This window comes from Stylophora pistillata, chromosome 7 (genome assembly GCF_964205215.1).
Source record: "Stylophora pistillata chromosome 7, jaStyPist1.2, whole genome shotgun sequence".
NCBI classification, from domain to species: domain Eukaryota; kingdom Metazoa; phylum Cnidaria; class Anthozoa; order Scleractinia; family Pocilloporidae; genus Stylophora; species Stylophora pistillata.
Window position 1 is genome coordinate 3,952,399 of NC_142525.1, and position 14,723 is coordinate 3,967,121.

Sequence of the window (14,723 nt, forward strand, 5' to 3'; positions counted from 1 at the left end):
GACACTTCTAGTTTTACTTTATCACGAGACTAGATGGAGACCTTTTCGCCTTTCGATAAACATACCTAAAGAAACTTGGATTGTTACACTCTTTTAAGTCATTGAAACGCAAAATTACAATTCAGCCTTCTTGTGAAACTAAATTGTAAAATAACTGCGTCTCTGAAACGCGAAACGACGGTAATCTTCGATTTTCCGTGAAGTTACATCCGTTTATTCTACCTATTTACACGGGAAACATTTTGATATACTTTAGCTCACGTCGGGTCCCACTTTGCTTAAATGCAGTAGAGATTTGCAACCTGCAGACACGTGAAAAACTTTTCAACTTAGTGTATTGCTTACTTTATGGAAATTCGAAATAAAGTAAAGTAATGTAATCATAAATATTTATTATGCTAGAGTTTGGCCCTGCCATAACATGTCTTTTTACACGAAATTTTTTTCAATGCAGTCTCTTAGGTTTTACAACCCCATCCGCTAGGTGTGCCGTACCAATCGACTCACCCTACGCCATTCCATATTTTCTTAAAATTTTTTATCATTCTTTAACAGAAAAAAAAATCGATAATTTTTTTAAATTGTACAGCAATAGAAAAACGACGATGCTTACTGTAAGCTGCAAAGGAAAAGAAAAAAATAAACAAGTCATTTAATTTTGTCAATGTGACTCCATCAGTCCCACTACCAGCGTGAAAATTGTATCAGTACCTTCATATATATATAAACTTTCAAGAAACTAGCTGTAGAAGCCTTGATCCTGCCAAGATGCTACAAATACAATTCAATTATGATACAAAAGGAAGCCAGCCTCGAAACACATAATATTAAAAATTTAACCCTAACTGTCTTTCACTGCGAGGCGAAGAAACTTTCCAATATCACAGTAATCCTCACAAGACCTGAAAGCCTTACACTTTCACCTGACGTCCCCACCCATCTGGGGTGTAAAAACCGTCTCCTCCCCTACGCCAATTTACATTCTCAAAACTTTACTCATCCAATTACAAAGTTGAGTAGGACCTAGATCGATTGCTCACTTAATTAAACACATAAATACGGTAAGTTACAAAAATTATAGTATGATCCTTAGCCACATCCAGCGTGGAAATATAATAAATTGTGTTGATTATTCTTTATACGCGATCCTTAAATTTCTACAGATATTGAATTACATACCTTCAAGCAACTCAACTATATCTATAATTTAGCTCAGTTTGAACGGTTCGTTACTTTGGGCCTGCCAATAAACTATAAAATAATCTCTTGTATCACACGGAGAAGCCAGTCTCCACAAACATAATCATTCGAAATTAACCCTTGATAATTCAAGGAAAGTGTTTTACAGAAATTGAACATGGACCTGTTTAAGGTTTCCATTGCAATGTTTTATTAAGTTATTTTTTTTCGATGAGATTTATCGCATCCAGAATGCAATGCAAATTGTTCCCCCGAAGCCTGTGACCGGATGTTCCTGCATCTGAAGTATCACGTGTCGAAGGGAAGCTCCCGACGCTGACCTCTGGATTCGAAGGCGCGGGTTCATCTCCACGTGCATCGTGTCTTGAATTCCGTACAAACTGGTTCAAACGTCCTCCATGGTCTTTTTTCTCGTCTGAATCACATCTCTTTCCCACTACAGAATCAAGGTCCTTTTTTCTTGGATTATGGCAGCTTGGAAGGTCCACCGCCGAATAGCCTTTGTAAGTAGTCCCTGCGTTACTGTGCGGCGAACAAGACCAGCGGTTGAGCGCACTGTCGCCTGGGTCTTCACGTGAAGAAGTAAGCTCTTGTCCTTTAACTTGCACCGTAAGAGAGAGGAGTGGGTCAATCTCTCCAGTATTTTTCCTGGTGTAGTTCTCGTTCATTAACATTCTTAACTGGCTTCTACAGCACTGACTTTGCTTCCTTTCATCCGCCAGGTTTTCTCGCAGGATGTTGTTATTCTCTCTGACTTGAACCACCGTTCGCTGAAGTCTTAGGATGTGCTGTACAGCCTGTTGCAAGATAGCAGCCTTTGTTTGCTTTTTCTCTGTCGGTGGAAGCAGTCTCTTCAAACTGGTAAACCCCAAATTTATGTTTTGCATTCTCCTTCGCTCGATCATGTTGGCATTTAATCTTCGTGCCTTATCGGTGTTTCGCACATTGCAGTTTGAAGATCTTCGGGAGAAAAATGGAAATAAATTAATGTACAAAATTACTAAATTTAACCTATAAGCAAGTGAGTAAGAAACTTTAAAATTCCTCAAAAGTGCTTGAGCACCTTGCCTAACTCGTATCCAGACCTGCTACGGTCAAGCGGTTTAATTTACTGTTACACCGTAGGATCTGGGAACGAGACCACTCCTTGCCTGGAATGGCCCCCTATGCTTTTATTTCTACTAAAAAAAAAAAAGATAGATCAGCGCCGTGTCACATCTCCTCTTTCTCCCCTTACGGTGCTCAGAACACGTGCGGCATCTGGTAAGGGAGGTTGGGGGATCTATGGAATCGCTGATATAATTATTTCATCGAAAATTTTAGTGTTCCGAATTGTTTGATCTAGCATAAAATATTACCTTACCAAACTATCTGATTTTTTTTTTTTTTTTTTTTTTTGGTCTAACAGCCACTTGGAATTAAAGAAAAGATGTGACATTTTCATTAGAATTTTCTTCAGACGACATCACACAATTTCCAAAGTTAGTATCAACAAGAATGAAACACTACACCGCGAGTGTACCGACCAACCGTGCACGTCATCACCCCAGAGTGCATTGCGCACCGTTAAAAATGGCGACCGCGGAAAATTCAAAGTGGCTGTTTGACCCTTCTTTGGAAAACGATAATAAAATCCAATTGCTTGGTAAGGCAATTTTTTTTAATCCCAGATCTATTGAGAAGTACATTTTGAGTATAATTTGTAAAAGAGTAGATTTTTCCTTCAAACTACTTACCGAGTGAGTTGCTAAGCAAAGTTAATTCGGTATTTTATATTGGTGTAGCAAATTCGAAAAAAGTACGGAAAACCTTAGATCAATCTAGTCGGACTTTTTTAGCTTTAAAAGGAATGCTACATTTTCTAGTTACTGTGCGGTTTTAGTCAAACATAGCAATGGACACTGTGTACAGACAAAATCTTTTTCAATTTGCCAGCGGATGAAAGAAAAAAAATGACAGCTTTGCGAATGAACGCGTTCGATTCTCAACACGAAAAAATCGAGCAGTTTTCTCCATTTTTGTACTACCCTGAAACTAAACGGCCCCAACAGACTTTACTGTCATGAGATTTGTCTAGGGGTTGCTGAGTTCGGCCTTAGGCGCCGTTTAAGCCCTGAAAGCGAACAGTTAAAGAAGGTGAATAAAGGTTAAAGAAGGTGTCTGACGCAACATACCTTTTCGTGATTTCTTCATTGTATTCTTGGAAATCCATCGTTCTGGATTTTTAAGCTACTGAGCCTTAGGAGTAGCTTTTTCTTAAAAGGATGGCAGGTTTGACTTGAACACGAGCATGCTGCAACCATTGTACAAATTCAGACGATGTAAAGAAAACCTTTGCAAAGATCATCCACTTCAAACTGATATTTTATTCACCGCGCACTGGTGAAAGCTGCAAACCATCACGTTCTGCTGTGCATAATGAATGTAACAATGTCACCAAATTTTTTCAAGATGTGACATATCCATTGGCATAGGTGATTTCGGTCGCCATTGAACGTAAAGCTGTTTTGCCGTCACGTTGAACTATACCCACGTCACGTTGAACCATACGCACGCATGGCCGTCGTCAAAGGAGTAGAAAAGTGCGACTTCTTTTCTCCCAGCGAGAATTTATTCATCGCTGGAGAGAACGACTCAACGCTGACGCGAAATTTTCATGAATAATTGCGCTAGGGAACTAGTCAATGATTATCGCCTGAGCAGGGGCGGGGAATGGGGGGGGAGGGGTGCGGAGGAGTTTGGTCGTATCACCATAAAATTTACCTGATCCTCCCCTTAGACTTTGTGCTAATGATTCCCCCCCCACCCCCTTGGCAAATGTAATTTCTGACGTTTGAGTGACATGGGAACGAATTAGTCAGAGTTCAATATTCTGATGGCACGTTGAAGAGGTTCGCGTGGCATCATTAAATTTTCGGATTTTTTAAGCGCTACGCGGGAAAATTGGGTCATGATCTTTCTAGATCGGTCAGTCTTATGTTTGAATATATCAACAAAGTCGAAATGGTAAATTGGCCACCGTTACGGTTATAAAAGCTGACGTTTCGAGCGTTAGCCCTTCGTAAGACAAAAGTTAGTGGTTGCAGCAATCAAAATACAAATGAATAAAGGCTGATAGTTTCTAAAGAAACTGTTTGGCGCTGCGTCGGTGGAGGTAACGAAATATGTTTGACCACTTTCTTTTTTCTCATTTCATGTAATTTTGTTTTCCAACTCTCTGTAAAATATCACTACACTCATTGATTTTTCTGTGTGATTGGTAGCTAGTGTAACCAGTTAGTCACCCTTTCCTCGGGGTTTCGTTAGTCACCCTTTCCCTCAGGGTTTCGCTAGTCACCCTTTCCTCGGGGTTTCGTTAGTCACCCTTTCCTCGGGGTTTCGTTAGTCACCCTTTCCCTCGGGGTTTCGTTAGTCACCCCTTCCCTCGGGGTTTCGTTAGTCACCCTATCCCTCGGGGTTTCGTTAGTCACCCTTTCCTCGGGGTTTCGTGCTGCTGCATTAGGTGAGGAGTACGTTTCCATATATTTTTGGCCACTTCTAAAGAGTGGTTTTTAGTGTTTTTGTTTTTTTTTGTATCTGACGCAGCACTGGTTCTTTTTTTTTAGAACCCCTCAGTTTCAGTGTACACATTTTAAGATTGTATACTACGTCAGCAGCGACTGATTTCCTCTCCGTTTCTCCCTGACAACCATGTGACCCCCCCCCCCCCACCCACTCCCCTTCTGAAATCTTCCTCCGGCCTCACAGATATTAGGGACTTTAAGCAGTCAGGACGGCAACGCCACAGAAGACGTCGATTAAAAAACGAGTTTCTACTTTTAGTTAGAATTTCGAAAATGGCTGCATTTGTTTACCGTCTCATAGGGCGCGAGACCTCAAACTCAACATAACGCATAAAAGTAGCGTTGAGTTCCAAATGCAAATTAAAATAATTTGCCGCCGCGGTTTCGCTTCGCAGACGACGCAGATTTTGGTGATTTCACGTTGTTGTTTTGCAAAGGACGGCTAAGAAATGTAAAAAGTTTTAAAGCGCACGTGCTGGGCTATTGTTCTGCCAGTTAGATCTATTGTTTTTCCAAGTTCTCGTTGCCGTCGTGGTTTGCTTAAAGTCCCTAAGCAGTCAGGACGGCAACGCCATGGAAGACGTCGATGAAAAAATGAGTTTCTACTTTTAGTTAGAATTTCGAAAATGGCTGCATGTGTTTACCGTCTCATAGGGCGCCAGACCTCAAACTCAACATAACGCATAAAACAAGCGATGGTTTCCAAATGTAAATTAAAACAATTTGCCGCCGCGGTTTCGCTTCGCAGACGACGCAAATTTTGGTAATTTCATGTTGTGTTTCTGCCAAGGACGGCTAAGAAATGTACAAAGTTTTAAAACGCACGTGCTGGGCAATTGTTCTGCTAATTAGATCTATTGTTTTTCCACGTTCTCGTTGCCGTAGCCTTCGTGGTTTGTTAAAGTCCCTAATATTTTCGGAAAGATCTTGAGCGCTGATATACCTAAAGGTTACACTTTCTTCCATTTTATATTTCTTTTATATACATATATATTTTTTTTTTTCGTTTTTTTCGATGACTGGCCTCTGTTTTCTAACTGGGTTGTAATTTTGTGCTCGTAAGATTTCGACGAAATTTGATGTTTTTTGAAGAGTCGACGAAAAAAAGGAGGATTGGCTCCAGTCCTGGAATGTTGCCATCTTTGCACGAGAAAACCTGGGAACTAATTACATTTTTCCCCGCGGTAAATTCCAAGTGATTTTGAGTCTCATGAAACATTTTGCCAACTATCAAGGTTTTCTAGTTTGTAAAGTAGGTATTCTTCGCATTTTTGGTGTTGCTTGTGACTGATCGAGTATGACAAATTGGCTTGTGCGTATGGCGACAGCCGAGGATGTTCCAGACATTTTGCGAATGGTAAAGGTAACTAGAAATCGAAGAATTTGATGCGTTGAAGGGGAATGGAACCCGATCAGTGATATGTTAAAGCTTTACACTTAGGTTTTCTTTAGAACAAAGTGAAATTATCTCATGAGCTTCTTCTTATATTGTAGGATTTAGCTGTGTTTGAGAAGGGACCTGAATCACGAGTGAAACTTACAGAGGAAGGTAAAATCTACATGTTGCACAGTGTTAACCAAATAAACAATGAGGTTGGTGACCAGCATCTAATTTCTCCTAACAATAATGCTGTTGAATCATTTATCATGAGCATGGGAATCAAGGAAATGATCTTCAACCTATGAAACTTTGATTGTAGCAAGGCTGTGGTCTAGCTGCACCTGGTGACCCCTGGCACCTTACTATTTCTCATCATTATCATCATTTATTTATTTGTTTTAGCAGGTTGATTAATTTGGCAGCTGTAATAGCTGATGTGGACCTGCTGTCCTAACCCACCCATCCCACCCCAGGGGAGGACATCCATCACACAGTAATCTCGTGTGTGGGAAATTAACGTCTCCTGCCCCAACCCTGCAGGAGACGGGACCTCCATTTATTCGTCCCTATCCGAGAAGACTAGAATATCTAACCATTTCTTGATGTTATAGAAAGGTAGCAAATTCTTCTCAATTATTTTAAGACCTTGAGTGTTGGTCCGGCCAGGGCTCGAACCCTCGACCTCCCGCACTACAGTCCAGCGCTCTATCCATTGAGCTAACCGGGAGGCGGTTTAGTTTTTTCATACAAAGCTTATGCTTGGTACCCTGGATTTCACGGTTTCAGAGCACTGCCTTGTTGTAGAAGGAACTCTCCTTGAGAGTACTAATGGAAATGTAAAGAAAACAGTATGTAGAATATGCATACTAATGTTGGGGTTTAAAGAGGTAAACAAGAATCATCCAGTACAGATTATACAAACAGGCATTTTAATTGGTTCCTACTTATGATCAATTGAAGGACAGACATATAGATGACATCATCATCAAGAACATATTGCTTTCTTATCTTATAAAATAAATAGACTGCATATTGCCTTGGGTCTGTAAAATAAAAGATCACAGAAGAAATGGAAATATGATAAGAGTATCAGTGACACATTTGGCTGAGCCTTGTGAGCCACTTTTTTTGTTCCTATCACATTTTGACCACATCTGTGATCTTTCACGGAACAAATGCTAATGTATTTTAAATTAAGAACAACAAAGAAGTTTCAAGATGCTACAAATTCTGTCGATTTTGTAGAAATCCAAAGGGATGGATTCGGAGAGACGCCATGGTTCAGCTGTCTGATGGCAGAAGAAGTGAACCTCAATGAAGAAAAGAACTGCAGTCTACCAAAGAAAAAGGCAGTTGGTTATGCATTATTTTTCAACATCTATTCTACGTGGGATGGGCAATCTCTATTTCTGCAAGACCTTTATGTTGACCCAGCTTTTAGAGGTGAACTCTTTGATCAAATTGGTTGCTTTTTACTTGCATAATTTTTTTATTTCTGGTATAATGCCTAGGGTCTTTTAGTTCAGCAGTTTTGGAGTCACAAAATTTTTTGGAAGGAAAGGAAAGGGGATTTTTTTCAAATGATCAGTTCATGAGTCACATCTCAGACAGGTCACCACTTTTCTTCAAAATGCATAGCAATCATATTTGAAGGTGTAGAACCCTTTAAAGCTTGGGACTACTATTTAGAATTAAAAACAGTATTGGAATAGTCAGATAGATGAGATGACATTCCTTGTAAATGTTTATCTTTCTTAACTGTGAATGAGACCATAACCACCATATAGCATAGCTTATAATAGATATACACAGGTCACTAGATAGGTTACTCTCACAGGAATTTTAATTTTTAAACTTTATTCGTTTTACAATGAATATATGAAGTTCATATATTTTGAACTGCGGTATTAGATACGTATGATGCACGATCTTCGCAGTAGAGAGCGCTGTTTATGCAATAACAAAAATCAGACCTGAAAAAAATCAGGCCTGTACGGGATTTGAACCACTGACCTCTGCGATATTAGGGCAGTGCTCTACCAATTGAGCTAACAAGCCACTAGTATCGCAGAGGTCAGTGGTTCGAATCCCATACAGGCCTGATTTTTTTCAGGTCTGATTTTCGCTATTGCATAAATAGCGCTCTCTACTGCGAGGATCATGCATCATATGTATCTAATACCGCAGTTCAAAATATATGAACTTCATATATTCATTGTATCTGATTTATCATCACCGGTTTATTACGAATCAACTTCACGGCCTGCTCCCAGTTGGCTTGTTAGCTCAATTGGTAGAGCGCTGCTCTAGTATCGCAGAGGTCAGTGGTTCGAATCCTGTACAGGCCTGATTTTTTTTTTTCAGGTCTGATTTTCGCTATTGCATAAATAGCGCTCTCTACTGAGAGGATCGTGCATCATACGTATTTATTCGTTTTGCCATGACATACATAAAGGAGTCTGAGCATGGGTTGCTGGTAGAGGTACAGCATCATAGGGCATTTTTTACCTGATAATTATCACCCTTGGTATATTCAATTTCGTTTTGTTGACAGGAAAAGGAATTGGGAAAGAGATGTTGAGGAAAGTGGCTGGGGTAGGTAGAAAAGTTTTTTATAAATTTTTCTCCTGTTTTTGTAAAATGTAGGAAGCCAAGTTTCCAAGCTTCACATCCTCATTTGGTTATTGTCACGAGAGAATAGCAAAATTAAGGGGATCATACTGTGCATGTGCTAGAGTAGTTTGACAGACTTTATGTTGTAAAATGAGAGCTAGAGTGCAATAGTTGAAGATGTGCACATAGGACTAAATTCCTTTGAGTAGAATTAAATTTTTCTTGTTTCTGTTGTTCATGTATAGTGTTGTTGTGACATTGTTCAAATGAGGTACTTGTATAGTGGTGTAAAGATAAACACCACCAGTTATTTTTTTCTTATTATTTCAGATAGCTCTTGAGAAGGGTTGTGCCCGAGTTGACTGGAATGTTCTTCATTGGAACAAAATTGCAATAGATTTCTATGACAAACTTGGAGCAGTGTGCTTAGATGAATTGCATCTGTATCGCCTAACGGGACAAAGTTTGCTGGAATTTGCTGGCAAGGAGCGTTAATAGTACAAGTATACCAGTAGGCTTGTAAAATTCTCTGGTGGTAGATTTGGAAAGATTATCAGTCAGGGTTCTTGCTAAAGTTTTTCATAGGAGGTAAAAAATAAGAAATAGCAGGTAACTTTGTTACCTTTTCCCATGCTGGGGTGTGCGGGCTCCCACCGAGGCCTAGGGGTAGGTTTTCAGCCACGTGTGGATGCTATGTTGCCAACCATGAGTTTCTCAACAAATGCTGGGCCTTTTCGCTTGGCCGTGAGAAGAATGGAATGGAAAACATGGCAGAGGTCATTTTACGAGGTGACTGCGTGGGACGAATGTGGTCAAAAAAGCAGGATTTCTTTAACATTTGGTGTATTTTCAAACCGGTAACATGTGATAGATATCTTCACAACATTGGTGGGAAGAAGAAATGAGATATTTTTCCCAAAAAAAAAAATTGAAAAAATCGTTAGATAACTTCAGTAAATATTTCAGTCCCGGGTCTTAGTGAAATACCCGGTAACATTTAGTTGAACAGCTGGTAAAAATAACCGGTTATCGGCTCTTAACAAAAACCCTGTCAGTTATTTTGTACTTGCACGTGTGCATTGTAAACGAGTATGCTAAATGCTCTCAAGCGTGTGGATAAATAAACTATCTGTCTAGAAGTAAGTACTGGATGACCAAAACACAGTTCTCTCTTGGACCATAGAAGACTTGATTTTTCTATGGACTGCCTGTAATGTAATTTTTGACGTTTCAGTGACATGGGAACGAATTAGTCAGTGATCAATATTCTGATGGCACGTTGAAGAGGTTCGCGTGGCATCATGAAAGTTTCAGATTATTTAAGCGTTGCGCGGGAAAATTAGTCATAATCATTCCAGGTCGATCACTCTTATGTTTGACCACTTTCTTTTTTCTCACTTCATGTTATTTTATTTTCCAACTCTCTGTAAAATATCACTACATTCATTGATTTTCCTGTGTGATTAGTAATATAACTAGTTGGTCACCCTTTCCGCGGGGTTTCGTTCTGCCGCATTAGTCAAGGAAACGTTTCCATATACTTTTTGGCCACTTCTAAAGAGCGGTTTTTTGGTGTTTTCCTTTTTTTTTTTTTTTTTTTTTCGCATCTGACGCAGCAGAAGTTCTTTTTTTTTTTTTTAGAACCCCTTAGTTTCAGTGTACACATGTTAAGATTGTATACTACGTCAGCAGGGACTGACTTCCTTTTCGTTTCCTCCTGACAATCATGTAACCCCCCCACCCCTCCCCTTCTAAAATCTTCCTCGCGCCTCAGATATTGTCGGAAAGATCTTGAGCGCTGGCCTAAAGGCTACATTTTCTTCCATTTATTTCTCTTTTTTTATTTTTTTTTTCGTTTTTGGATGACTGGCCTCTGTTTTCGAATCGGGTTATAATTTTGAGCTCGTAAGATTTCGACGAAATTTGATGTTTTTTGAAGAGTCGAAGAAAAAAGGCGCATTGGCTCCAGTCCGAGAATATTGGGTATTGCCATCTTTCCACGAGAAAACCTGGGAACTAATAACATTTTCACCGCTAAATTCCAAGTGATTTTGAGTCTCATGAAACATTTTGCCAACGATCAAGTTTTTCCAGTTTGTAAAGTAGGTATTCTTCGCATTTTTGGTGTTGCTCGTGACTCAAGTATGGCAAATTGGCTTGTGCGTATGGCGACAGCCGAGGATGTTCCAGACATTTTGCGAATGGTAAAGGTAACAAGAAATCGAAGAATTTGATGTGTTGAAGGGGAATAGAACCCGATATCAGTGGTATGTTAAAGCTTTACACTTAGGTTTTCTTTAGAACAAAGTAAAATTATCTCATAAGCTTCTTCTAATATTGTAGGATTTAGCTGTGTTTGAGAAGGAACCTGAATCACGAGTGAAACTTACAGAGGAAGGTAAAATCTACATGTTGCACAGTGTTAACCTAATTAACAATGAGGTTGACCAGCATCTAATTTCTCCCAACAACAATGTTGTTAAATCATTTATCATGAGCATGGGAATCAAGGAAATGATCTTCAACCTATGAACCTTTGATTGTAGCAAGGCTGTGGTCCAGCAGCACCTGGTGACCCCCTGTCACCTTACTATTGCTCTTGGGTGACTCAGGAATTTTAGTCTTTTCTTACAAAGCATATGCTGGCCACCCTAGATTTCACGGTTTCAAAGTACTGGGCTCCATTCAATTTTCCTTAGAGAACAGCCTTGTTGTAGAAGGAACTCTCCTTGGGAGTACTACGGGAAATGTTGTTAGGGTGTAAAGAGGTAAACAAGAATCATCCACTACAGATTATACAAACAAGCATTTTAATTAGTTCCCACTTAAGATCAATTAGAGAATAGACACACAGATGCCATCATCATCAACAGTATATTGCCGTGGGTCTGTAAAGTAAAATATCACAGAAGACATTGAAATGTGGTAAGAACCATCACTGACACATTTAGCTGGGTCTCGTGAGCCCCTTTTTTTTGGTTCTTATCACATTTTGACCACATCTGTGATCTTTCATAGAACAAATGCTATTGTATTATTTAACAGAAACAAAGAGGTTTCGAAGATGCTGCAAATTCTGTCTATTTTGTAGAAATGCGGAGGGATGGATTCGGAGAGACGCCATGGTTCAGCTGTCTGATGGCAGAAGAAGTGAACCTCAATGAAGAAAAGAACTGCAGTCTACCGGAAAAAAAGGCAGTTGGTTATGCATTATTTTTCAACATCTATTCTACGTGGGAAGGGCGATCTCTATATCTGGAAGACCTTTATGTTGACCCAGCTTTTAGAGGTGAACTCTTTGATCAAGTTGGTTGCTTGTTACTTGCATAATTTTTTTATTTCTGGTATAATGCCTAGGGTCTTCTAGATCACCAGTTTCAGAGTCATAAAGTTTTTTCAAAACAAAGGAAAGGGGATTTTTTTCAAATGATCACTTTATGAGTCACATCTCAGACAGGTCACCACTTTTCTTCAAAATGCATAGCAATCATATTTGAAGGTGTAGAACCCTTTAAAGCTTGTGACTAATATTTAGAATTAAAAACAGTATGGGAATAGACAGACAGACAAGATGACATTCCTTCTAAATTCTTATCTTTCTTAACTGTGAATGAGACCGTAAGTACCATACAGCTTAGCTTATAATAGACATACACAGGTCACCATATAAGTTACTCTCACAGCAATTTTAATTTTTTAATTTTATTCTTTTTGCCATGACATATATAAGAGAGTCTGAGCATGGGCCACTGGTAGAGTTAGAGCATCATAGGGCATTTTTTTCCTGGTAATTATAATAATAATAATAATAATAATAATAATAATAATTTTATTTATATAGCGCTAAAATCCACTAATTGTCCAAAGCGCTGTATACCCACCCAACCCACCCCAGGGGAGGACATCCATCACACAGTAATCTCGTGCGTGGGAAATTAACGTCTCCTGCCCCTAACCCTGCAGGAGACGGGACCTCCATTTATTCGTCCCTATCCGAGAAGACTAGAATATCTAACCATTTCTTGATGTTAAAGAAAGGAAGCATATTCTTCTCAGTTAATTTTAAGACCCTGAGTGTTGGTCCGGCCGGTATTGAACTCTCGACCTCCCGCACAGCAGTCCGGCGCTCTCCCAATTGAGCTAACCAGGCGGCGGTTATCACCCTTAGATGTATTAAATTTGGTTTTATTGACAGGGAAAGGAATCGGGAAAGAGATGTTGAGGAAAGTGGCTGGGGTAGGTAGAAAATTTTTTTATAAATCTCCTGTTTTGGTAAAATCAGTTAAGTTTCCAAGGTTCACATTCTCATTTGGTGATTGTTAGGAGAGAATAGGATAATTAAGTGGATCATACCATGCATGTGCAAGAGTAGTTTGACAGATCTCATGTTGTAAAATGAGAGCTAGAGTGCAAGAGTTGATGATGCACACATAGGACTTCCTTTGTGTAGAATTAAATTGTTCTTGTTTCTGTTGTCCATGTATACTGTTGTTGTGACATTGATCAAATGAGGTACCTGTATAGTGGTGTAAAGATACGTACCACCAATTATTTTTTCTCATTATTTCAGGTAGCTGTGGAGAAAGGTTGTGCCAGAGTTGACTGGAATGTTCTTCATTGGAACAAAATTGCAACAGATTTCTATGACAAACTTGGAGCAGTGTGCTTAGATGAATGGCGTCTGTATCGCCTAACCGGACAAAGTTTGCTGGAATTTGCTGGCAAGGAACGTTTATAGTACACAGGACTGTGGCCTAGCAACACCGGGTGGCCCCTGGCACCTTACTTTGCTCTTGGGTGACAGTTTTTTCATATAAAAACATATGCTGAGCACCCTGTATTTCAAAGTTTCAGAGCACTGGGCTCCCTTCAGTTTTTCTTAGAGTGCAGTCTTGGTACACCTATACCAGTATGCTTGTAAAATTCTCTGGTGGTAGATTTTGAAAAATTATGAGTTGAAAAGTGGATGAACAATCCACTACTTGTGCAAAAAGCTGTTCTCTCATTGGACCATTCAAGATTTTGTGACGAGATGAACTGCCGCTGCACTTACATGATTAAAAAATTTGAATCTGTGTCTGACTCAGTATCTGAGCAACTGCACACCCACCCCTCCCCCCAACCCAACATTAACCCTAAATTGTTATCAGTTGACTGTTGTTGGATTAGAAGGGAGGGGTAGGTAGCTCAGAAATTGAAATTGATTTTTAAATTTTATGAAAGAAAAAGATTGAACAATTTTCCCAGATTTGCTGACAATGTTTTGATTATATATGTGAACATTGCATGGAAAGAAAGTTCTGTCCACCAGTAACTTGTACTTACATACTTTAATTGTTGGCTGAAGGTCATAGCAGTTTATTTGGAGACATATATTTCATGTTTTCAGTGTGCTTAAGTTGCTGTCTATTTGTGTGTGTGCGTGCCGTACCCTCCTCCACCATGATTGACATAGCACCACAATTTCCTGGGAAACTAACAAATCTGCGGCTGGTTTTTGTTGTCAGTTGAAATTATTTTTTGGTGGGACGATTTGTCATTCACAATTTTAAGAATGATTTAAACCCGTGGCCTTTCCAGAGGGAAGAGATGATTTTTTTTTCTAGAACTCATACTTTGGAATAAGGAAACACCATTGAATACCAGCTGCGAAACATGGGAAAAAAAACCGGCTTATTTAACATACGATTGCAATTTATGCATCGATTTCTCTCATGAATTAACGACGAAAGCACTTGTCTCTTGAGGCTACATCTAAAAGAGCAACGGGAATAATTTTAAGTAGAACCTAGGTTTTTGGTGTTTTCCACGTCTCGTCAGTCCAGTCCAATGGTTCAGTCGGTACTGTATTCACAATCAAAACGATATCAACTAATCATGGACCACTCTGAGTTTCTCCTCTTCCTCGCAAATATATTTTATTGTGTATTTAATTTTTTGTCTGTTTGTTCTCAGCGCTTTGCTTT

General features: G+C 39.4%; 3 protein-coding genes across 5 annotated transcripts; 2 read left to right on the top strand and 1 right to left on the bottom strand.

Moving 5' to 3' along the window:
• Positions 1–1,397: 1,397 nt before the first annotated feature.
• On the bottom strand, positions 1,398–3,412 carry LOC111339097 (uncharacterized). The gene is made up of 2 exons (XM_022945682.2): positions 3,375–3,412; positions 1,398–2,160 (listed from the first exon to the last, which is right to left on the bottom strand). The coding sequence occupies exons 1-2, from the start codon at positions 3,410–3,412 to the stop codon at positions 1,398–1,400; spliced, it is 801 nt and encodes a 266-aa protein (XP_022801417.1).
• A 2,513-nt stretch (positions 3,413–5,925) lies between these two features.
• Positions 5,926–9,900, top strand: LOC148726257 (thialysine N-epsilon-acetyltransferase-like). 2 transcript variants are annotated; one of them, XM_088727474.1, is made up of 5 exons: positions 5,926–6,120; positions 6,258–6,312; positions 7,390–7,587; positions 8,699–8,739; positions 9,088–9,900. In XM_088727474.1, the coding sequence occupies exons 1-5, from the start codon at positions 6,061–6,063 to the stop codon at positions 9,250–9,252; spliced, it is 519 nt and encodes a 172-aa protein (XP_088583600.1). In that variant the 5' UTR covers positions 5,926–6,060; the 3' UTR covers positions 9,253–9,900. The 2 variants fall into 2 exon arrangements, with proteins under 2 accessions (XP_088583600.1, XP_088583599.1); XM_088727473.1 differs by having other exon boundaries at positions 5,927–6,126.
• Positions 9,901–10,356: 456 nt separating this feature from the next.
• On the top strand, positions 10,357–14,150 carry LOC111339119 (thialysine N-epsilon-acetyltransferase). 2 transcript variants are annotated; one of them, XM_088727471.1, is made up of 5 exons: positions 10,357–10,967; positions 11,101–11,155; positions 11,849–12,046; positions 12,953–12,993; positions 13,328–14,150. In XM_088727471.1, the coding sequence occupies exons 1-5, from the start codon at positions 10,818–10,820 to the stop codon at positions 13,493–13,495; spliced, it is 612 nt and encodes a 203-aa protein (XP_088583597.1). In that variant the 5' UTR covers positions 10,357–10,817; the 3' UTR covers positions 13,496–14,150. The 2 variants fall into 2 exon arrangements, with proteins under 2 accessions (XP_088583597.1, XP_088583598.1); XM_088727472.1 differs by having other exon boundaries at positions 10,357–10,961.
• Positions 14,151–14,723: the final 573 nt, after the last annotated feature.

Bases quoted from the DNA above. Each gene is read 5' to 3' on its own strand.
- LOC111339097 (XM_022945682.2), bottom strand. From the start codon at position 3,412: ATGGATTTCCAAGAATACAATGAAGAAATCACGAAAAG. The intron at 2,161-3,374 runs GTATGTTGCGTC...TTTCTCCCGAAG, and splicing joins AATGAAGAAATCACGAAAAG to ATCTTCAAACTGCAATGTGC.
- LOC148726257 (XM_088727473.1), top strand. From the start codon at position 6,061: ATGACAAATTGGCTTGTGCGTATGGCGACAGCCGAGGATGTTCCAGAC. The intron at 6,313-7,389 runs GTAAAATCTACA...TCGATTTTGTAG, and splicing joins AGTGAAACTTACAGAGGAAG to AAATCCAAAGGGATGGATTC. The intron at 8,740-9,087 runs GTAGGTAGAAAA...TTATTATTTCAG, and splicing joins TGTTGAGGAAAGTGGCTGGG to ATAGCTCTTGAGAAGGGTTG.
- LOC111339119 (XM_088727471.1), top strand. From the start codon at position 10,818: ATGAAACATTTTGCCAACGATCAAGTTTTTCCAGTTTGTAAAGTAGGT. The intron at 10,968-11,100 runs GTAACAAGAAAT...CTAATATTGTAG, and splicing joins ACATTTTGCGAATGGTAAAG to GATTTAGCTGTGTTTGAGAA. The intron at 11,156-11,848 runs GTAAAATCTACA...TCTATTTTGTAG, and splicing joins AGTGAAACTTACAGAGGAAG to AAATGCGGAGGGATGGATTC.